Raw genomic sequence first — 16000 nt, forward strand, 5'->3', positions numbered from 1 at the left:
TCAATCATCACATGATCCTTCAGAAATCATTCTAATATTCTGATTTGCTGCTCAAAAAATATTTATTATTATTATGTTGAAAACAGCTGAGCAGAATTTTTTCAGGTTTCTTGATAAATAGAAAGCAGAAAATACTTTTTTAAAAAAACATAAAAAAAACTAAACTTTTTAGAATAAATAGTTTTATTTAAAATATTATTTAAACAAATAAACTATATTTATGCTTAAAAAGTTTTTAAAAAATCAGTGGGGTAAAAAACAAAAGTTGATGTTTAGCTATTTTTACTGAAAAACAAGACAATGTGTGACTGGTTTAGGTTAAACAACATTTAAAGTTATAACTACAGTCTGGTTCTATAACTAGATGCTTAACAATCATCTACTGTTTGGATGATTACTTAAGGATCTATTATGTAACATTATTATTCACACTGCAGAATCATCAATAAGGGCTTTTATCAAAGCTTTGTTGGTAGGAGGTTTGTCTTCTTGAATGTCACTGCTGAGAGCCTGTGTACCTACCCTGATTATAAGAAGCAAGTCTATCAAGCCACACATGGCTCTTTGAGGAGCAGAAAACCACCCAGATGAAGGCTAATTGAAACACTACAGTTTTCCAGCCACATATTTAAAAAACCAGACACAGTCTGCACAGCACGTCTTCATTACTGCTGTATGGCACAACATGTTCCTCAGAAGTAAATTGATTTCTGGGTATGGCACGTTAGGTGGTTCTGTCCCCATGGAAACACAAATTGTTTTTTAATCTTATTCAGGTGAATCAGACCACTGGAGGATCAATAGCAATTGTTTCTCTAAGTGACCAGACCACTGCTAGAATCTCACCAAATCAGCAGAACAGGTACTTAATGATGTTCCTAACACATATACCACCACACACACGCACACAGCAATCACCCACCGCTGAAAATAAACCAAACCAGTTCCCTCAACCTTAGGTAACACCTTGGCAGCTATTTATGCCACTAGTTCCTCTGTGTGCCAAAGAAAACACTAAGTTGCACAACTTCGGAGAGCCAAAATCCAAAAAAAAGGTTTACTGGCTTAAAGGATTAGTTCACTTGTGAATTAAAATTTCCTGATAATTTACTCACCCCCATGTCATCCATGATGGTCATGTCTTTCTTTTTTCAGTCAAAAATAAATTAAGGTTTTTGACGAAAATATTCCAGGATTTTCCTCCATACAGTAGACTTCAGTTGGGATCTATGGGTTGAAGGTACAAATTGAAGTTTCAATGCAGCTTCAAAGGGCTCTACACGCTCCCAGCTGAGAAATAAGGGTCTTAACTATCTAAATTATTTGGTCTAGGGCTGCCCCCTAATAGTTGAATAACCGTTAGTCGAAGAGAAGAGGCTTGGTCAAAATTTTATTAGTCACAAAAAAATTCCACAGGAAGTCACACAGTCTGTGATGGACAGATCGTTATCAACTGGTCTATGTGGTAATATAGTACAGGCAGGACATCCAAACACTCACCTATTAATCATCAACCTCATATATGGCTTTTCATCTAAAAGATGTATGTAGTAGCAACTTTACATGGCAGCTCAATCTAATGTTAACGTAGAAAATTGTGCACTATTCAAGTGTGTGTGTGGAGTGTGGAAAGTGAACAGTAGTGTGCTTACTGCCTGACAAATGGAGGCCCTGGTGCGGTCACTTGCTCTTAAAATACTCCATCATTTTTGGTCATACAGATCAAAGTAATACATCTTTTGAATCTCTCAAGACTCTATGTTTATTTGTGTGCACTCACAATAACAACAAAGCGTTGCGCTTTTGTAAAATAATAAAAGGAAACAAGATGCTTTCTGCTGTCTCGCTCTCTGTGAACTTGAACACATCACTTCAAAACTGTGTATAGCCTACTTGCCTTACAGACATGAAAAATATATCTATAGAGAGTGGAATGTCTATGAACAAATTCAAACAGAGAACAAATATTCTCACATTATGTAATCCGTATGAAACATGCATACAGGCGCATCACTACTATGGAGATGATGAGTGTTGCCGAATTCATCTCTTAAGCCGAAAACAAAGAAAGCACTAGTTTATTAATAAATTATTAAAATGTTAATGCAGTCTCCTTGCTGTTTTTTCCAGACACATTCATAATTATTTCATCTGCCCATGCAATGTGGCAAGCTTAAGAGCTTATTAGGCTATGTAGGCAGTGAAAGTCTCAGTATTATGATTTATATAGTTTATTAATAAACGTGCGACTAATAGTCGACTAATGCTTAAAATGAACGACCACTAGTTACTAGTACTAGGTACAGCCCTTTTCGGTACTTCAGCCTGTGTCACGCGTGACCTTTCAAACGTGTGAAGTTGTGGATGCAGAGCTAGTGCAAGATGAGCATTTGTGGTTAAAAATTGTATACTTTCTTTTTTTAGAAAATAAATTGTTTCACTAGACAACACCGTTATCTTTCAGCTGGGATCATGTAGAGCCCTTTAAAGCTGCATTGAAACTGCAGTTTGAACGTTCAACCCTTTATCCCCCATTGAAGTCCACTATATGGAGGATATCCTGGAATGTTTTCCTCGAAAAAACGTAATTTCTTTTGACATAGGGGTGAGTAAATTATCAGGAAATTTTAATTATGGAGTGAACTAATCCTTTAACCCCAACCTCCCCCCCCCAAAAAAATAAACTGTAAATGTTAATGTAAAAATACAGATTTTCTGATAATTAGCAATCTACATTTGAACAATGCTGATATCAATTCTTCACCTGACATACATCAGGAATATGCATTTAAAAAGTAAACAGGGTCAGTGTCTCCTCCACTTTACTAATATTTTGTGTTTAATAGAAAAGCAGTGGATAAATACTGATGAAGCTGACCTCAGACGTATAGGCAAAACATATTCCAGCTTAATCATCTTCATAGCCTAAAAAATTAAAAAGCGAATAAGTTAAAGATTACTTACCAAATGCCTCGTCAAGCCTGCGGCAGTAGTGACGTCACTGGCATCCTGAGGGTCACTCATTGCTGATGGTCAGGTTTGTGGGTGGTGCTGTAAAGTGCGCTGACTTTAGCCCTTTTCTTTTTCACTCAGACTCAACTGGGAACTTTCGGGCAGCATAACCTGATATGACACATGGAAAAAGAAAATAACAGCTTGGTTAAAAGTCCTCCAACATTTACAGTAGAGACAATCTTTATACTTTCCTCACTGAGCTTGTTTTTTGTAGCTTATTGAGAAATACAGCACTGAGAAAGCTCTCGACTTTTAAGAGACTTTAATGGCCATTAAAGCCTGTCCATTAATGGCTTTAAAGCCCTAAAGTAAAGATCCATATAGTTAAATAGTAACATAAACGATAGATTCTATGAACAGCAGTAAATATATGTAGCTGGAAGTCTTTCAAGGACCCAATAGATGGAAATAGTTTTCTTCCATGTCATTTCACTTGATTATTACGAGAGAAAACGACAAAATAACTCACATATATGCACATTTTCAAGTTTATAAATACATTTCCAAGAGTAAAATACAAAACACCTCTGTAAACCCAAAGATACAGTTGTAAGGAGACTAGGCACTGGAATTTGTTATTTTTAATGCTACATTTTATCTTCAACTTGATGCTTCATTAGAGAGACATTCAGACACTGTATCTGTCGGAAAATCAGTCAACAACAAGGTCAAAGCTCATATACAATATCACAGTAACAGCATCTCATATAAATTGGGCAGGGCACAGGAAGTTCTGTAACATTTCTCAAAAATGGAAAATACCAAAATTAGAATCCACATCCTTATTCAAATCGATACAGGTGTAGGTGTCATATCAGTATGTGAAAGGTCAAAGTATTCATTTCTTCCCACAGACCAACAATTATTTTGTAAATGGAAAAGCATTAGAAAACATTATAAGTGACTAATATCATTAAAAAAATAGCACTGGAATACAAACAATATAAAAAAAAAGAATAATTCATACCTGTAAAGGCCTATATACGAGGACAATAAAACAGGTGCCACTGCAGTCAAGTGTGCCTGCTCACTCAACTTATCTATTTCCCCTGACTCTTTCTTGCAGTTTCCTGTAGCACCCTCCATTCAAAGGTTAAGTAATGTGTGTGACGCTGGTGAAGCATGCTCCTGCCTAAACAGAGAACACTCTTTGCAAGGCTGAGTAGTTATAATTGCTGGAGTTAATGTGCACCGTTTTCTTTGTTATTAGGACTTAGATGTCTTCAAAAACAAGAAGTACAAGGTTATGTTAAACTGTGATACTGTGTTGTGCTAAACTGTGATGTGTTCAAAGCCACGTGTGGATGATATGACCTCAATTTGGTGAGGTGTTCCATTTTCAAACTTACATTTCATATTCTAAACTGAAGCTTTTTACTGTTTTTAATGTTTTTGATATACCTTTTGTAACAGGACCTTTTGCGGTGATCCAGGGGTGTTCAATCCTAGTCCTGCAGAACCAGCGTCCTGCAGTGTTTAGCTCTAACTTGTCCAACTTGAAGATTTGCGTTCAGTTTTGTTTAATTGGGGTTGGAGCTGAACTCTGCAGGTCTGTGTAAAGAATAAACTTGCATATTTTGCTGATATTGCTGCTGAAAATGATCAATTATTGTCACGTTTTGGGCTGTACTAATCGGTCAAACCGGGAAAAACATTTGGAGTACTACAGACTACCAAAAGTTATAACAAATCATGGAGAAGTGTGCAAAAAACTGTCTGAGGAACAAAAGGTGTTTGTGGTTGGCCAAACTGAACCAGGAATTCCAGGGCAAGAATCTTGACAACATCCGTGTTTGTTCTTATCATTTTCGGTCAGTTAGGTGAAATATTATGCTAATATCTTAATTAATACTGCTGGTATGTATCTCTACCACCTATTAACTTTGGTTTGTCAAAATACTGCGCCCTTTCCTACTTACTAAGTCCTTCTCTATATGATTTAGCACCTTCCACACGTTTTTTCTGTGGTTGTAGAATTCAGAAGTACATTAACCGTGCATTCAATGCTGTTGTTTACATCCGTCCGAGCATCCGGGTAACTGACCAAATTGTGACGTGAGTGCAAACGCATTAGTGGTTTGCCCGCTCATTTGCAAGTTACTCTCATTGCCATTAGTTACTACAGCCTACAGTTTGCTAGCTAGCTATGCCGTCGCCACGTAAATGTACATTACCTGTTGTATGATTGTGTAAATGCAATTAAGCTGCTAGAGAGAGCATCCATTCAGGTTGTAGCGGTATTTGACAGTTAAGAGAGGCGGCCAACGTTTTAGAGCAGAGAATACAGTTTATTTTTTTAAGATTTTGCTAAGTTATTTTATTTACTTGGCGGTTTTTTATAATTCAAATGTGGCTGGGTGGTCAATAACACATTTTGTGTTACAAATGTGACAAACTCTGGACCCATATTTAATAAAGCTTTACACAGACTTTAAAGGCAACACGTTTGTGTCAGATTTGACAATCATGAGAATCATGACGATGAAGGAAGTCTGAACTTTTATACAAAGGGATTCACATGGTAAGTGTCTTATATTTGTACAATCCTAAATACTTAACATTTCTTTACTTTATGTGGATATTTAAACATGTCTTCATAACTTAATTTGTTTTTATATTTGTCAAACTCTTTAAACTTTTCTTTTATATCCAAGTTTAAATAAAAATGCCCACATTTTCAGTGTATCCTCAGACTTTTGGTTCCTACTGTGTGTCGGTACACTAAAGGTGACTGAGGACAGTGATTCAGCAGAGATGTTCCCCAGAGTCTACGAGCATCCACAAGGTGAGGCTTACTCTTATGCTGCTGCCATGTGAACAGTAAATCCAGAACTGTCTGATAGAAACAATAGTTTCTAACAAAAAAACATGCAAAAGTGCAGTTTCTTTACAGCATGCAATCACAGCACACTGGCTGTTGCTATGTTATTTGTGCTATTTGCTTGTCTGAAGACAGAAGATGGTCAGAAATCGAAAAAAAATGTCAGAGCCATGTAGATAGGACACTTAACATTGCACTGCTTTGTATTTAGCGTTACATTTAGATCATTTTTAATGCATATATATATATGCACTTTGCAAACTGACTTACAATGCATTCAATTTAAAAATACATATTTTAATCAGTCCATGCATTCCTTAGGAATCAAACCCAAAATCTTGACAGTTCCTTCCACCATGCGCTACTTTTTGAACTATGGGAGCACTAAATAGAACAGGTCTGTTAGAAAATTAGTAAAACCTTCAGTATTCCAGTCCATTAGAAGAATCACTGAGTCATCTAATGCTCTTAAACTGGGCCAAAGTCATTGTTTGTCTGATATCAAGCGTAACTCTAGACCCCTCATCATCACTGGGCTGGATATACAAAGGATGAAAAAGAGAAAGAACCACATTCCTGACAATCACAGTCCAGTGACAACAAAGAACGAGCAAAAACATTATTACAATTCGTCCAAGCATATTTCTAAGCGTATCATTTCTCTCTCCCTGATTGTGTGTATAAAATTGAAAAATTCCAACAGGAAGCATTTTGTAAGACAGGAAGGGCTGTAGTTACATTTTCAGCAAAATACAACTCCAAACACTTTATATGGTTGTTTTTTCTACAACAAAAAAATTGAACATACCCTTCCTGTATAACAAGCACCAGAAAAACATCCAACCAATGGCTAAAACATACTTTTTTCTCTTGAATGTATATATTTCGAAGAACATCTTAGTGTGTTTCATCCATACAATGAAAGTTAGAGGTCACCTAAATGGCCAATATTCCTTAAAATATTATCTTTCATGTTCCACAGAAGGAATTCAGTCATATGAGTTTGGAATGACATGAGGTTGAGTAAATGATGACAGAACTTACAGTTCTGTGTGAACTGTCTCTTTAACTAGACCTTGTCACAGAGTACATGCTTAGCTACTAACAGAGAAGCACAGAGCGACAGACTTACCTCTGAATGCTCACTGCAGGGAGACTACAGCTACAGCAGTCATTGTAGTGCGATGGCAAAGACCCACTGAAGCCAAACAGACACCGAAAGGCAAAAAGAAAGAGACACGGAGAGGGAGGAGGGAAAGGAGGTGAAAAAAGGCAGTGATTGGAGAACAGAAAAGCTGTTCTGGAAGTTGAAGCACACTAGCCTTTTCCCCTAACCTCTCTCTGTCTCTGTCCCTCTCTCTCTGTCTGTCACACACACACATGCTGTTCACTTCCAACCTTGAGGCTCCCACTGATAGCTGTCCCTCCCCCCTCGATTAAGTTTCCTCCTTTAGCCCTCTGACAAACATGTGACCAAAGGGACATGACTCAACAATACGGCTCTATGGCATTAACTCGAGAAATCATTTAAAAAAAGACTCAGATACACACATCGTAGTGCTATGCTTGGCACCTACAGATATGCTTCATATATATCCATGTATGCTTTTATTAAAGTTTGTGCAAAAGCGACAGCTTTGACATGCATACGTGTAAAATTAACACTTCAGATGAACGGTCTGGGTTCAGTAAGAGTCAAAATTATTTGATCTGATTATCATCAAATTTATTTTGACTAAGAAAACAAGTTCAAATGGAAGTAATTCAATGGAAGTAAATTCGGCCATTATTTAAATATTAAAATACTTTTTTAATATTAATGTCATAAGACTTTAAAATATGCACATTCATATGGTTTTAGTATACACTACTAAATGTTTTTGAATTGTAAGATTTTTAATGATTTTAAAGAAGTCTCTTTTGCTCACCAAGTGTGCATTTATTTGATCCAAAGTACAGCAAAAACAGTAAATATTTTTACTATTTAAAATAACTGTTTTCTATTTGAATTTATTTTAAAATTTAATTTATTCCTGTGATTTCAAAGCTGAATTTTTAGCATCATTACTATTATACTGACTCCAAGCTTTTGAATGGTATAGTGTATAATGTAACAAAAGTTTTGTTTTTTTTTTCAGATAAATGCTGTTTTTTTTTTCATCTTTCTATTCATCAAAAACCCTAAAAAACTACTCAACTGTTTTAAATATTGATGATAATAATAATAATAATAAATGTTTCTTGACCAGCAAACTAGCATATTAGAATGCCTGAAGACTGGAGTAATGATGCTGAAAATTTAGCTTTGATCACAGGAATAAATTACATTTTAAATTATATTCACATAGAAAACAGTTATTTTAAATAATACAAATACTTTACAATATTACTACATTTGCTGTATTTTGGATCAAATAAATGCAGGCTTGGTGAGCAGAAGAAACTTCTTTAAAAAACATTAAAAAGCTTACAGTTCAAAAACTTTTGACTGGTAGTGTAAATGTGTAACGTTACATCCAATTTTACAGCCTTGTTGCCATTACAACACAACAACAAACACTAAAATGACCATAAGACTGATTTAAACAGTTTTAAAACAGGTTTTAATTCATAAAATCACATGCTTCACATTTCAACTTTTAAAACCTCCATAAATTGGCCCCATTCACTTTAATTGTAAGTGCCTCACAGTAAACCACAAATGCTTTTAAATGAGAAATACAGTTGCTATTGTTTGAGCCCAGACTATTACTTGAATTAATTGATTGACTGTTATTCAAAATTGAGAGTTTCTGAAACAATAAAACAGAAAGGCTTGATAGTCTTTCTAGTCAAAACAATGTTTTCAAGCAAGCAAATTCGCATGCTTGCTCTATCATTTGAGATATGCTTTATCCTGCTTATGACCTCAGCGGCCACTGGACGTTACTAAGTCTCGGTGACAAACTACAGCACAACAGTTTGTGTTTAACTGATTATATGTCCAGCACTGTTCTAGGAAATTTCCATCATATCTTTATTGTTTCCCGAGGTTATAGTCTTAATTGCAAAATGACGTCTTCATAACGCATTTAACAAAGAAACGTAATCCTTGTCCTGAACATTATGGTATAATGGATCACTGCTAACCTGTGATGACGTGAATTCATGGCTGAATTGTTGCACACCATGCAATCCAGCCATCAGCAATGCAGTAGCATGGTTTTAATTTCACACTGCAAGGATGCTATTATAAAGGTAAATTATAACCGCCATTTCCTGTTTGACCTATGCAGATTTTCTTTATAAATACACCTTGATGATTTCAGCAATCAAGCCTCATTACATGGCAGTCAAGGGTTTGGCTGCAAGCTGATTCTGTGTCTGTTTTCTGATTACCGTACTTGTGGAAGACATGGCCCTTGGCCTTGAAACCTTTGACAAGTCAACGCAATGTGTTTGAAAATCTGTAGAAGTGATCTAACGTTTCTGGCATTATGAAATTAAAAATGAAATATTTCACATTGGGTGGTCCAATAAGAACTGAAACTGTAAATTGGAAATATGACATAAGGGAACAAGCAACCGGTGGGCTAATTATGGATAATTAGTGCTTTGGGGATAACCATAACCCTGCCAAAACATTTTTTCAGCTCCAGCAGCTGTGGTGGGAGCAGTCAGAAGGAGGGGCGCAGGGTGCTGTGGGGAGTTATTTTTACAGCGACAAATATTTGTTGTTAAGGTCTTCATTTACAAACGGAGATGTTTCAAAAACAAGCCTGCCAATTCCCCATCCAGCCACCATCCAGAATGGCAAACTATTTTTCTGTATGTTCAGATAAACACTGCTCTGCAAAGTCAAACTGACATGAAAAAAAAAAATCAATGGTCTGGAAACTCAGAGCCATTCATAATCTCTATTTAGTAAGCCAACCTAATAATAAACCAAGAGAAACAATGTGTACAATGAACAGTGCTGTGTTCATTGACCATGTTTACATGCACATAATTTTCCAATTAAGATCCATATTCTGGCTGAGACTTGCTCCACAGTTACTGGAATATTGATTTATACATTTGATTGTGATAAGAACTTTTTCTTGATTCTCCTCGAGTAACTACAGCCAGCAATGCTAAACAGTTATTTAATCAAAGTTCACTTCCAGAATGAAAGATGTTCATGTCTTTCTTTCTTCAGCTGAAAAGAAATTAAGGTTTTTGAGGAAAACATTCCAGGAGTTCCATGTTGTGGACTTCAATGGTCCAAATTTCAATTTCAGTGCAACTTCAAAGGGCTCTACACAATCACAGCTGAGAAATAAGGGTCTTATCTAGTCATACAATTTGTCATTTTCTACAAAAAATATAAATTTATATACTTTTTAACCACAAATGCTCATCTTGCACTAGCTCGACCTCACACATTACATAATGACGTAATGACACATGTGACGTCCGCAGAAGTACCGACCCACTGTTTACAAAACGAACATGGAAAGAAAGTCAAACAGCCTTTACATAAAAAAGGAAAAACAACGATGTAGGATGATTTTGAAGTCACAGAAAATGACATGAGATTTTTTCGTCCCAATCTACCTTTTTTGCAAGATGAGCATTTGTGCTTAAAAAGTATAACAATTTTGTCAGCGCCAAAAGCCTCGTGGGCAGTGCTTTGACATCCAGTGCTGTTGCGCTTTGAGAGTCCCGTGTTCGAGTCCTGGCTTGCAGATCTTTCCTGATCCTGTCCCCCCTCTTTCTCCCACTTTACTTTCTTGTCACTACTGTCCTATCAATAAAAAAGCAAAAACGCCAAAAATAAATCTTTAAAAAAAGTACAGCAGTTTTAATTTTGTAAAGAAAATGACAGATCGTTTCTCTAGATAAGACCCTTATTCCTCATCTGGGATTGCGTAGAGTCTGTTGAAGTTACATTTAAACTGTATTTTGAACCTTCAACCCACTGGCCACCATTGAAGTCCACTATATGGAGAAAATTTGTGGAATGTTTCTCTTTGCGACTGTAGAAAGAAAGACATTTTGGATGACATAGGGATGAGTACATTATCAGGAAATTTTCATTCTGGAAGTGAACTTTTCCTTTAATCAAACATATCCTGGATCTATAGTACTGTTCGGTGTCACATAATGGTTCTTATCCACCTTATTCTTTAACGTGGAAGTAAGCCTATGGGTGAGATTTCCGGTTCATTATCTGCTATAGGGAAATAACGAGAAGAATAACAACGTGCAGTAAAGGGTAAAACGGTTTGCACTACAAACCAGTGTGTTCATAATGAAGATAATACATTAAGATAATATGGCAAGACACACCAATTTGCAATATCAAGTAGCTGAAGTGCTGTTTTGTACAGCTAAAAATAGCTGTATGCTAATGAGACCAGAAGCCAGACCCATAAAATTGACAAATGGTCATCCCCACTCTTACAGGAAGAGAAATGTGGATACTATTTAAAAAAAAAAAAAAAGAAGAAGAAGAAAAAGGAAAAAAAGAAGTCATTATGAAAACATAGTTCGGCCGACATACCTTAGGCTATAACATACGTAAATACAGGGGCGTTTCTAGGATTTTAAAACATCTGGGGCTGGTGCCAAAACATCAGGGGCTAGTGGTAGTCGGTGGGAGCTCACATCATGCTCACATAAGATTTTGTTAGACACAAGTGGTTGAACCTGGATCCTACTAGGTGGGTCCGGGGGCATTAAACCGGGGGTTAAAGACCTTGTCACACTATTAACAATAGTAAACAGTAATCACTGCAAATAGCACACATATCAAAGTATTATAACAAAATTATAACATTACATTTGAAAATGTATTTATAACTGTAACAAATATATAGTTGCATGCAAAAAGAGGGCCCTATTTTTTTTTTTTTTTTTTTTTTTTCCAAATTCCGTTTTTTTTGTTTTGTTTTTTTTTCAAATTCTGTTTTAATTTTTCTGGTCTTCTTTTTAAGGGTTAAATTTAATTTGATTAATTATTTAATTAGTAATTAATTAAAACCATGAATCTTATACACTTTACCATCAATTTATCAACAGTTAAGAAAATTGACATGTTTGGGACCCTATAAAATGTTTTATTTTTTCTGACTTTACGTTTTATTGTTACCAAATATGTTTTAGCATGTCTGTTTATTTGAATGCATAAAACAGCTTTTATATATTTTTACAATAGCCTTATGGAATTCTGTACTGTGTATTTTTCTGGTTATCAAATGAAGATATAAAATATTGACTTAATTGATCTTTTAATAAAAATTATATTTTATTTTTGGCAAATAAAGGGGATTTACTATTAAAATATAAAACATGGAAGAAATATTGTGTGAAAAAAAAAAGTATACATTTTTATTAATTAATAGTAGTAGTAGTAGTAGTAGTAGGCACGTACATTATACTGAGTGATGAATAAAGTTAAACCGAACTTTTATTTTGACAGGTTGCCGACTTGCCGTGAATACCTTTACATTTCTGTGTATATATTTGACGCTTGTTTTACTCAAATGAAACAGTGAAATGCTCATGAAGTGACTAATGTATTTATGCCCTCATTTAGTGAAACGGCAGACACTGAAATCACTGCACGCGTCAGTATTACATAGAAAACGAAACTGCGCAACCGCGCCGTTCATTCATAAAAAGACACGCAGAACATGCAGGATTCATATTTAAATAGTCTTTTGCGGCATAACATTTACAGATACTAGTCCCTATCGCGACTTGATTTAAGTTTAAGGACCAACTTTTGATCAATTAATTTAAACTTTGACAAATTCCGTGGAAATCATAAGGCCATACAAAAAAAAAAACATTCGGGGCTGGAGTAAAAACTTTCGGGGCTCGAGCGACGCCCCTGTGTAAATAGAAGCATAAATAGTCTGAAATTGAAAAACAATGACGTAAATAATGCTTAGAATGCTTTAAGGAGAATTAGAATTTAAATAGTGTTTAGAATAACAATAACTCTTGTTACCATGGTATTGTGGCGGAAACTGTGATGACCATTAAGCTGCACTCCAATTAAAACGCTTATTTTGACTCTCTCTCGTTTTTCCTTTAAGGCAGATCTCTGCTGTTTGTTCTCGAACTGATTACTTATCTGTCTAGCACAGTTTAACTAACGTCACTGTCTCATTTACCGTCAAAAGCATGTGCAGAATGCGTTCAGCTCACGCATCTAGTCAACGCACGTGTCTGACGAACAAATCAACTCGCTTCATGTCATCCGGTCTGTCTGGGAGCAAAACCTGGTCAGTCCCAAACGCTCTGGAAAACGTGGACATGCGGCATGCAGATGTTTGTATCCATGACACCCCATCTACGACACGACAAAACTAGGAGACTCACATTATTGCCAATAAAACAAGAGAGAAAGAGATCAACGCTGCATTATTTACAATTGACACGTCGCGGTTGCAGTGCACGCAGCTCGTTAGCAGCGTCGCTCCCGCCAACAGTGTTGACTGGGTGTGTTAAAAAAACATGATGACATTTATGAGGCGAACATCAGAGCTGAAATGATTACCGACCTCATGACTTCATTTACCGTGCGAAGAAAACATGTTAAATGTTAAATAAGCTCCAAAAAATACAGCATGAGCTGCACGCTCCGTCAACCTCAGTCAAATATTGACCATGACTAGAATTCACAAGTTAATGAAACAGACCTGAAGGTTGAGCATCAACCACCCTACAAATAATACATTAAAAAGTAGAAACAAAAACAAATTTTAGCTATGAAATTGTGCCATACTCACAGTAGAAAGCAGTTTCAGTAAAAGACTAGCCTATTCCAGTGGTGCACAGCAAGTCTCTCCACACAGGGGGGAAAAAAACAACTCACCTGTCATGCAAGAGGTTTCCAGTTTTCCAAATGCTAAATATTTGTTAACAGATGATAGAGTCACTCTAAGTCAGCTAGTGGGGGTGAGAAGTGTCAGTCAGATGGAGAGGGAGGTCTCTGCATGCCCTCTCATGAAGAATCAGTCAACTTTTTGTAAAGGGCACTCAAGACCCACTTTATATAGAAGAAGTGGTTCACGGTGTGTGCGTGTGATTAATTGGTCAACTTTTAAATCCCTGGGGAAGAAGTGCGAAACGTAGCAGTCACTCTACAAAAGCACGGCACAAATATTAACCCACGGACAAACACTTCATTCTGTTCATCACCGTGTTTATCTAATAGTCTTGACTGTTGTTTTTGATGTACATGTGAAATGAGTTTGTGATATCATTCAAGTGGATCTTAAAGGGATAGTTCATGCCATTTTAAACTTGATATGACTGTATTTGCCTGTGCAATCAAAGTCAAAAGGCTCTAAAACAACAATGTACCCCACTGACTTTCAATGTATGGACAGAAGAAAATTTTTTAGGTGAACCATCCTTTAAATTGTAATATTTACTCAAAGCATGCCTGAGTAATCCATATTAAATACATAGAATCAAGCAGCTGTTTACTCCCATAAGCACATGCACTTGGAGTTAAAACAGACCGATTGTGCCTGAAACAATGTATATTTCCATTATTAATAAATCACCTAATCTGTTCTTTCCTCCCATAGTTTGTTAATGACAAATGACCGATTGTTTAAACCCAAAGTTTGCGCTCCACGTCTGATCCATTGCATATACTGGTGACTAATTGTTCTTGCTTACAAAAATGCACATGTAGCTCTGCCTAAGCAGGTACCTTGTAACTTAAAAGGTCAAGTGAGTGAACTTTAGTCAAAAAATGTCAGGGGTCACTACTAGTTTGAGTTACTATCAGGGTTTTGAACGTATTCAGCTGAAGTACGATTATGACAGATCAGCACATGGTGAACTTAAAACATCAGTTTGTTTTGCATCAAATCAAGGACATTTCTTTTGATCTAATCACTATGACAAGAGTGGCAAATAAACACGCTGTTCTTTCCAACACAGACTAATCCTGTGAAAGCCGATGATAATATGTAATTAGACTATACACATGTGAAGAATATTGATGAGAGTGAAGCAGAATGAAAAATGACCAGCCTTTGTGCAGGTGTTCTGTGGGAACAATCGCGTCTGTGCCGGTGTTGTTAATAATTAGGGATCCTATGACAGAACAGTGTTATGCAAACCTGCTTTAGAAAGATCTAGACAATTAAAGGCTTCTGATTCAGCATAAATAATGGCTTTTTTTTACACCAAAGGGTGGGAAAAATAAAATATTTGAGAGAAGGAAGGTGTAATTACTGATTTTTTTGGAAAGAAAACCAGCGAATTTTCTGTTTACCAGTATGTTAAACTTAATTTGATAGCTTACACTGTAAAACACAATTTGTTGAGTCAACTTAAAATAATTTGTAACCTGGCTGCCTTAAAATTTTAAGTTCAGTCAACTCAAAAAAAATTCTACTTATTCTACTTGAAATGTTAAATTATACTAAGTGACAACTTAGATATTTGAGTTGAATCAACTTAAAATTTTAAGGCAGCTGGGTTACTTACCCATCTGTTAAGTTTAGCAAACACAAATATCTAAGTTGTTCCTTAGTACAACTTAACATTTTGTGTTACGCTGTACACTGTAAAAAATAAAAAACACAATTTGTTGAGTCAGCTTAAAATAATTTGTTACCCTGCTGCCTTAAAATTTTAAGTTCAGTCAACTAAAATAAGTTTAGTCTTTTACTTGAAATGTTAAGTTGTACTAAGGAACAACTTAGATATTTGTGTTTGCTAAACTTAACAGATGGGTAAGTAACCCAGCTGCCGTAAAATTTTAAGTTGATTCAACTCAAGTATCTAAGTTGCCACTTAGTATAATTTAACATTTCAAGTTGAATAAACTTTCTTTGAGTTGATTGAACTTAAAATTTAAGGCAGATGGGTTACAAATTATTTTAAGTTGACTCAACAAATAGTTTTTTACAGTGTAGTTGTTTGAGAAGAAGTTCAGTGTAGACTAAAATAAATTGTGAAATGCCTACCTGATTTATCATAAGGCTTACATAGTAAGAAAGACTCAATCACATGATACAAATCACATTACCCACAAGAAACTTTTAAAATGATGTGTACTATGGGGTTTGGTTTACAGTTTTATTTAACATGGAGTGGTCTGGAATTTATTAATTTATTATAACTAATTTATACCCTTGTTTTCACTCACAAAATAAATTAATCATAACT

General features: G+C 35.7%; 1 protein-coding gene across 5 annotated transcripts in view; it reads right to left on the reverse strand.

Annotated features, from left to right (window-relative positions):
* Positions 1-13825, reverse strand: part of slc4a2a (solute carrier family 4 member 2a) — a 41350-nt gene extending 27525 nt beyond the window's left edge. Inside the window, exons 1-2 of one of the 5 annotated variants that reach the window (XM_051131556.1) lie at positions 13683-13825; positions 2965-3123 (exon numbers count right to left, since the gene is read on the reverse strand). In XM_051131556.1, the coding sequence (XP_050987513.1) occupies positions 2965-3024 (60 nt within the window). In that variant the 5' untranslated portion in view covers positions 3025-3123; positions 13683-13825. Of the gene's footprint in view, positions 1-2964; positions 3124-3982; positions 4080-6968; positions 7236-13596 lie in introns of those variants that run through there. The other 4 variants (XM_051131564.1, XM_051131549.1, XM_051131579.1 and 1 more) reach the window with 4 other exon arrangements.
* Positions 13826-16000: the final 2175 nt, after the last annotated feature.

Source organism: Labeo rohita, chromosome 2 (assembly GCF_022985175.1).
Source record: "Labeo rohita strain BAU-BD-2019 chromosome 2, IGBB_LRoh.1.0, whole genome shotgun sequence".
Lineage (NCBI taxonomy): Eukaryota > Metazoa > Chordata > Actinopteri > Cypriniformes > Cyprinidae > Labeo > Labeo rohita.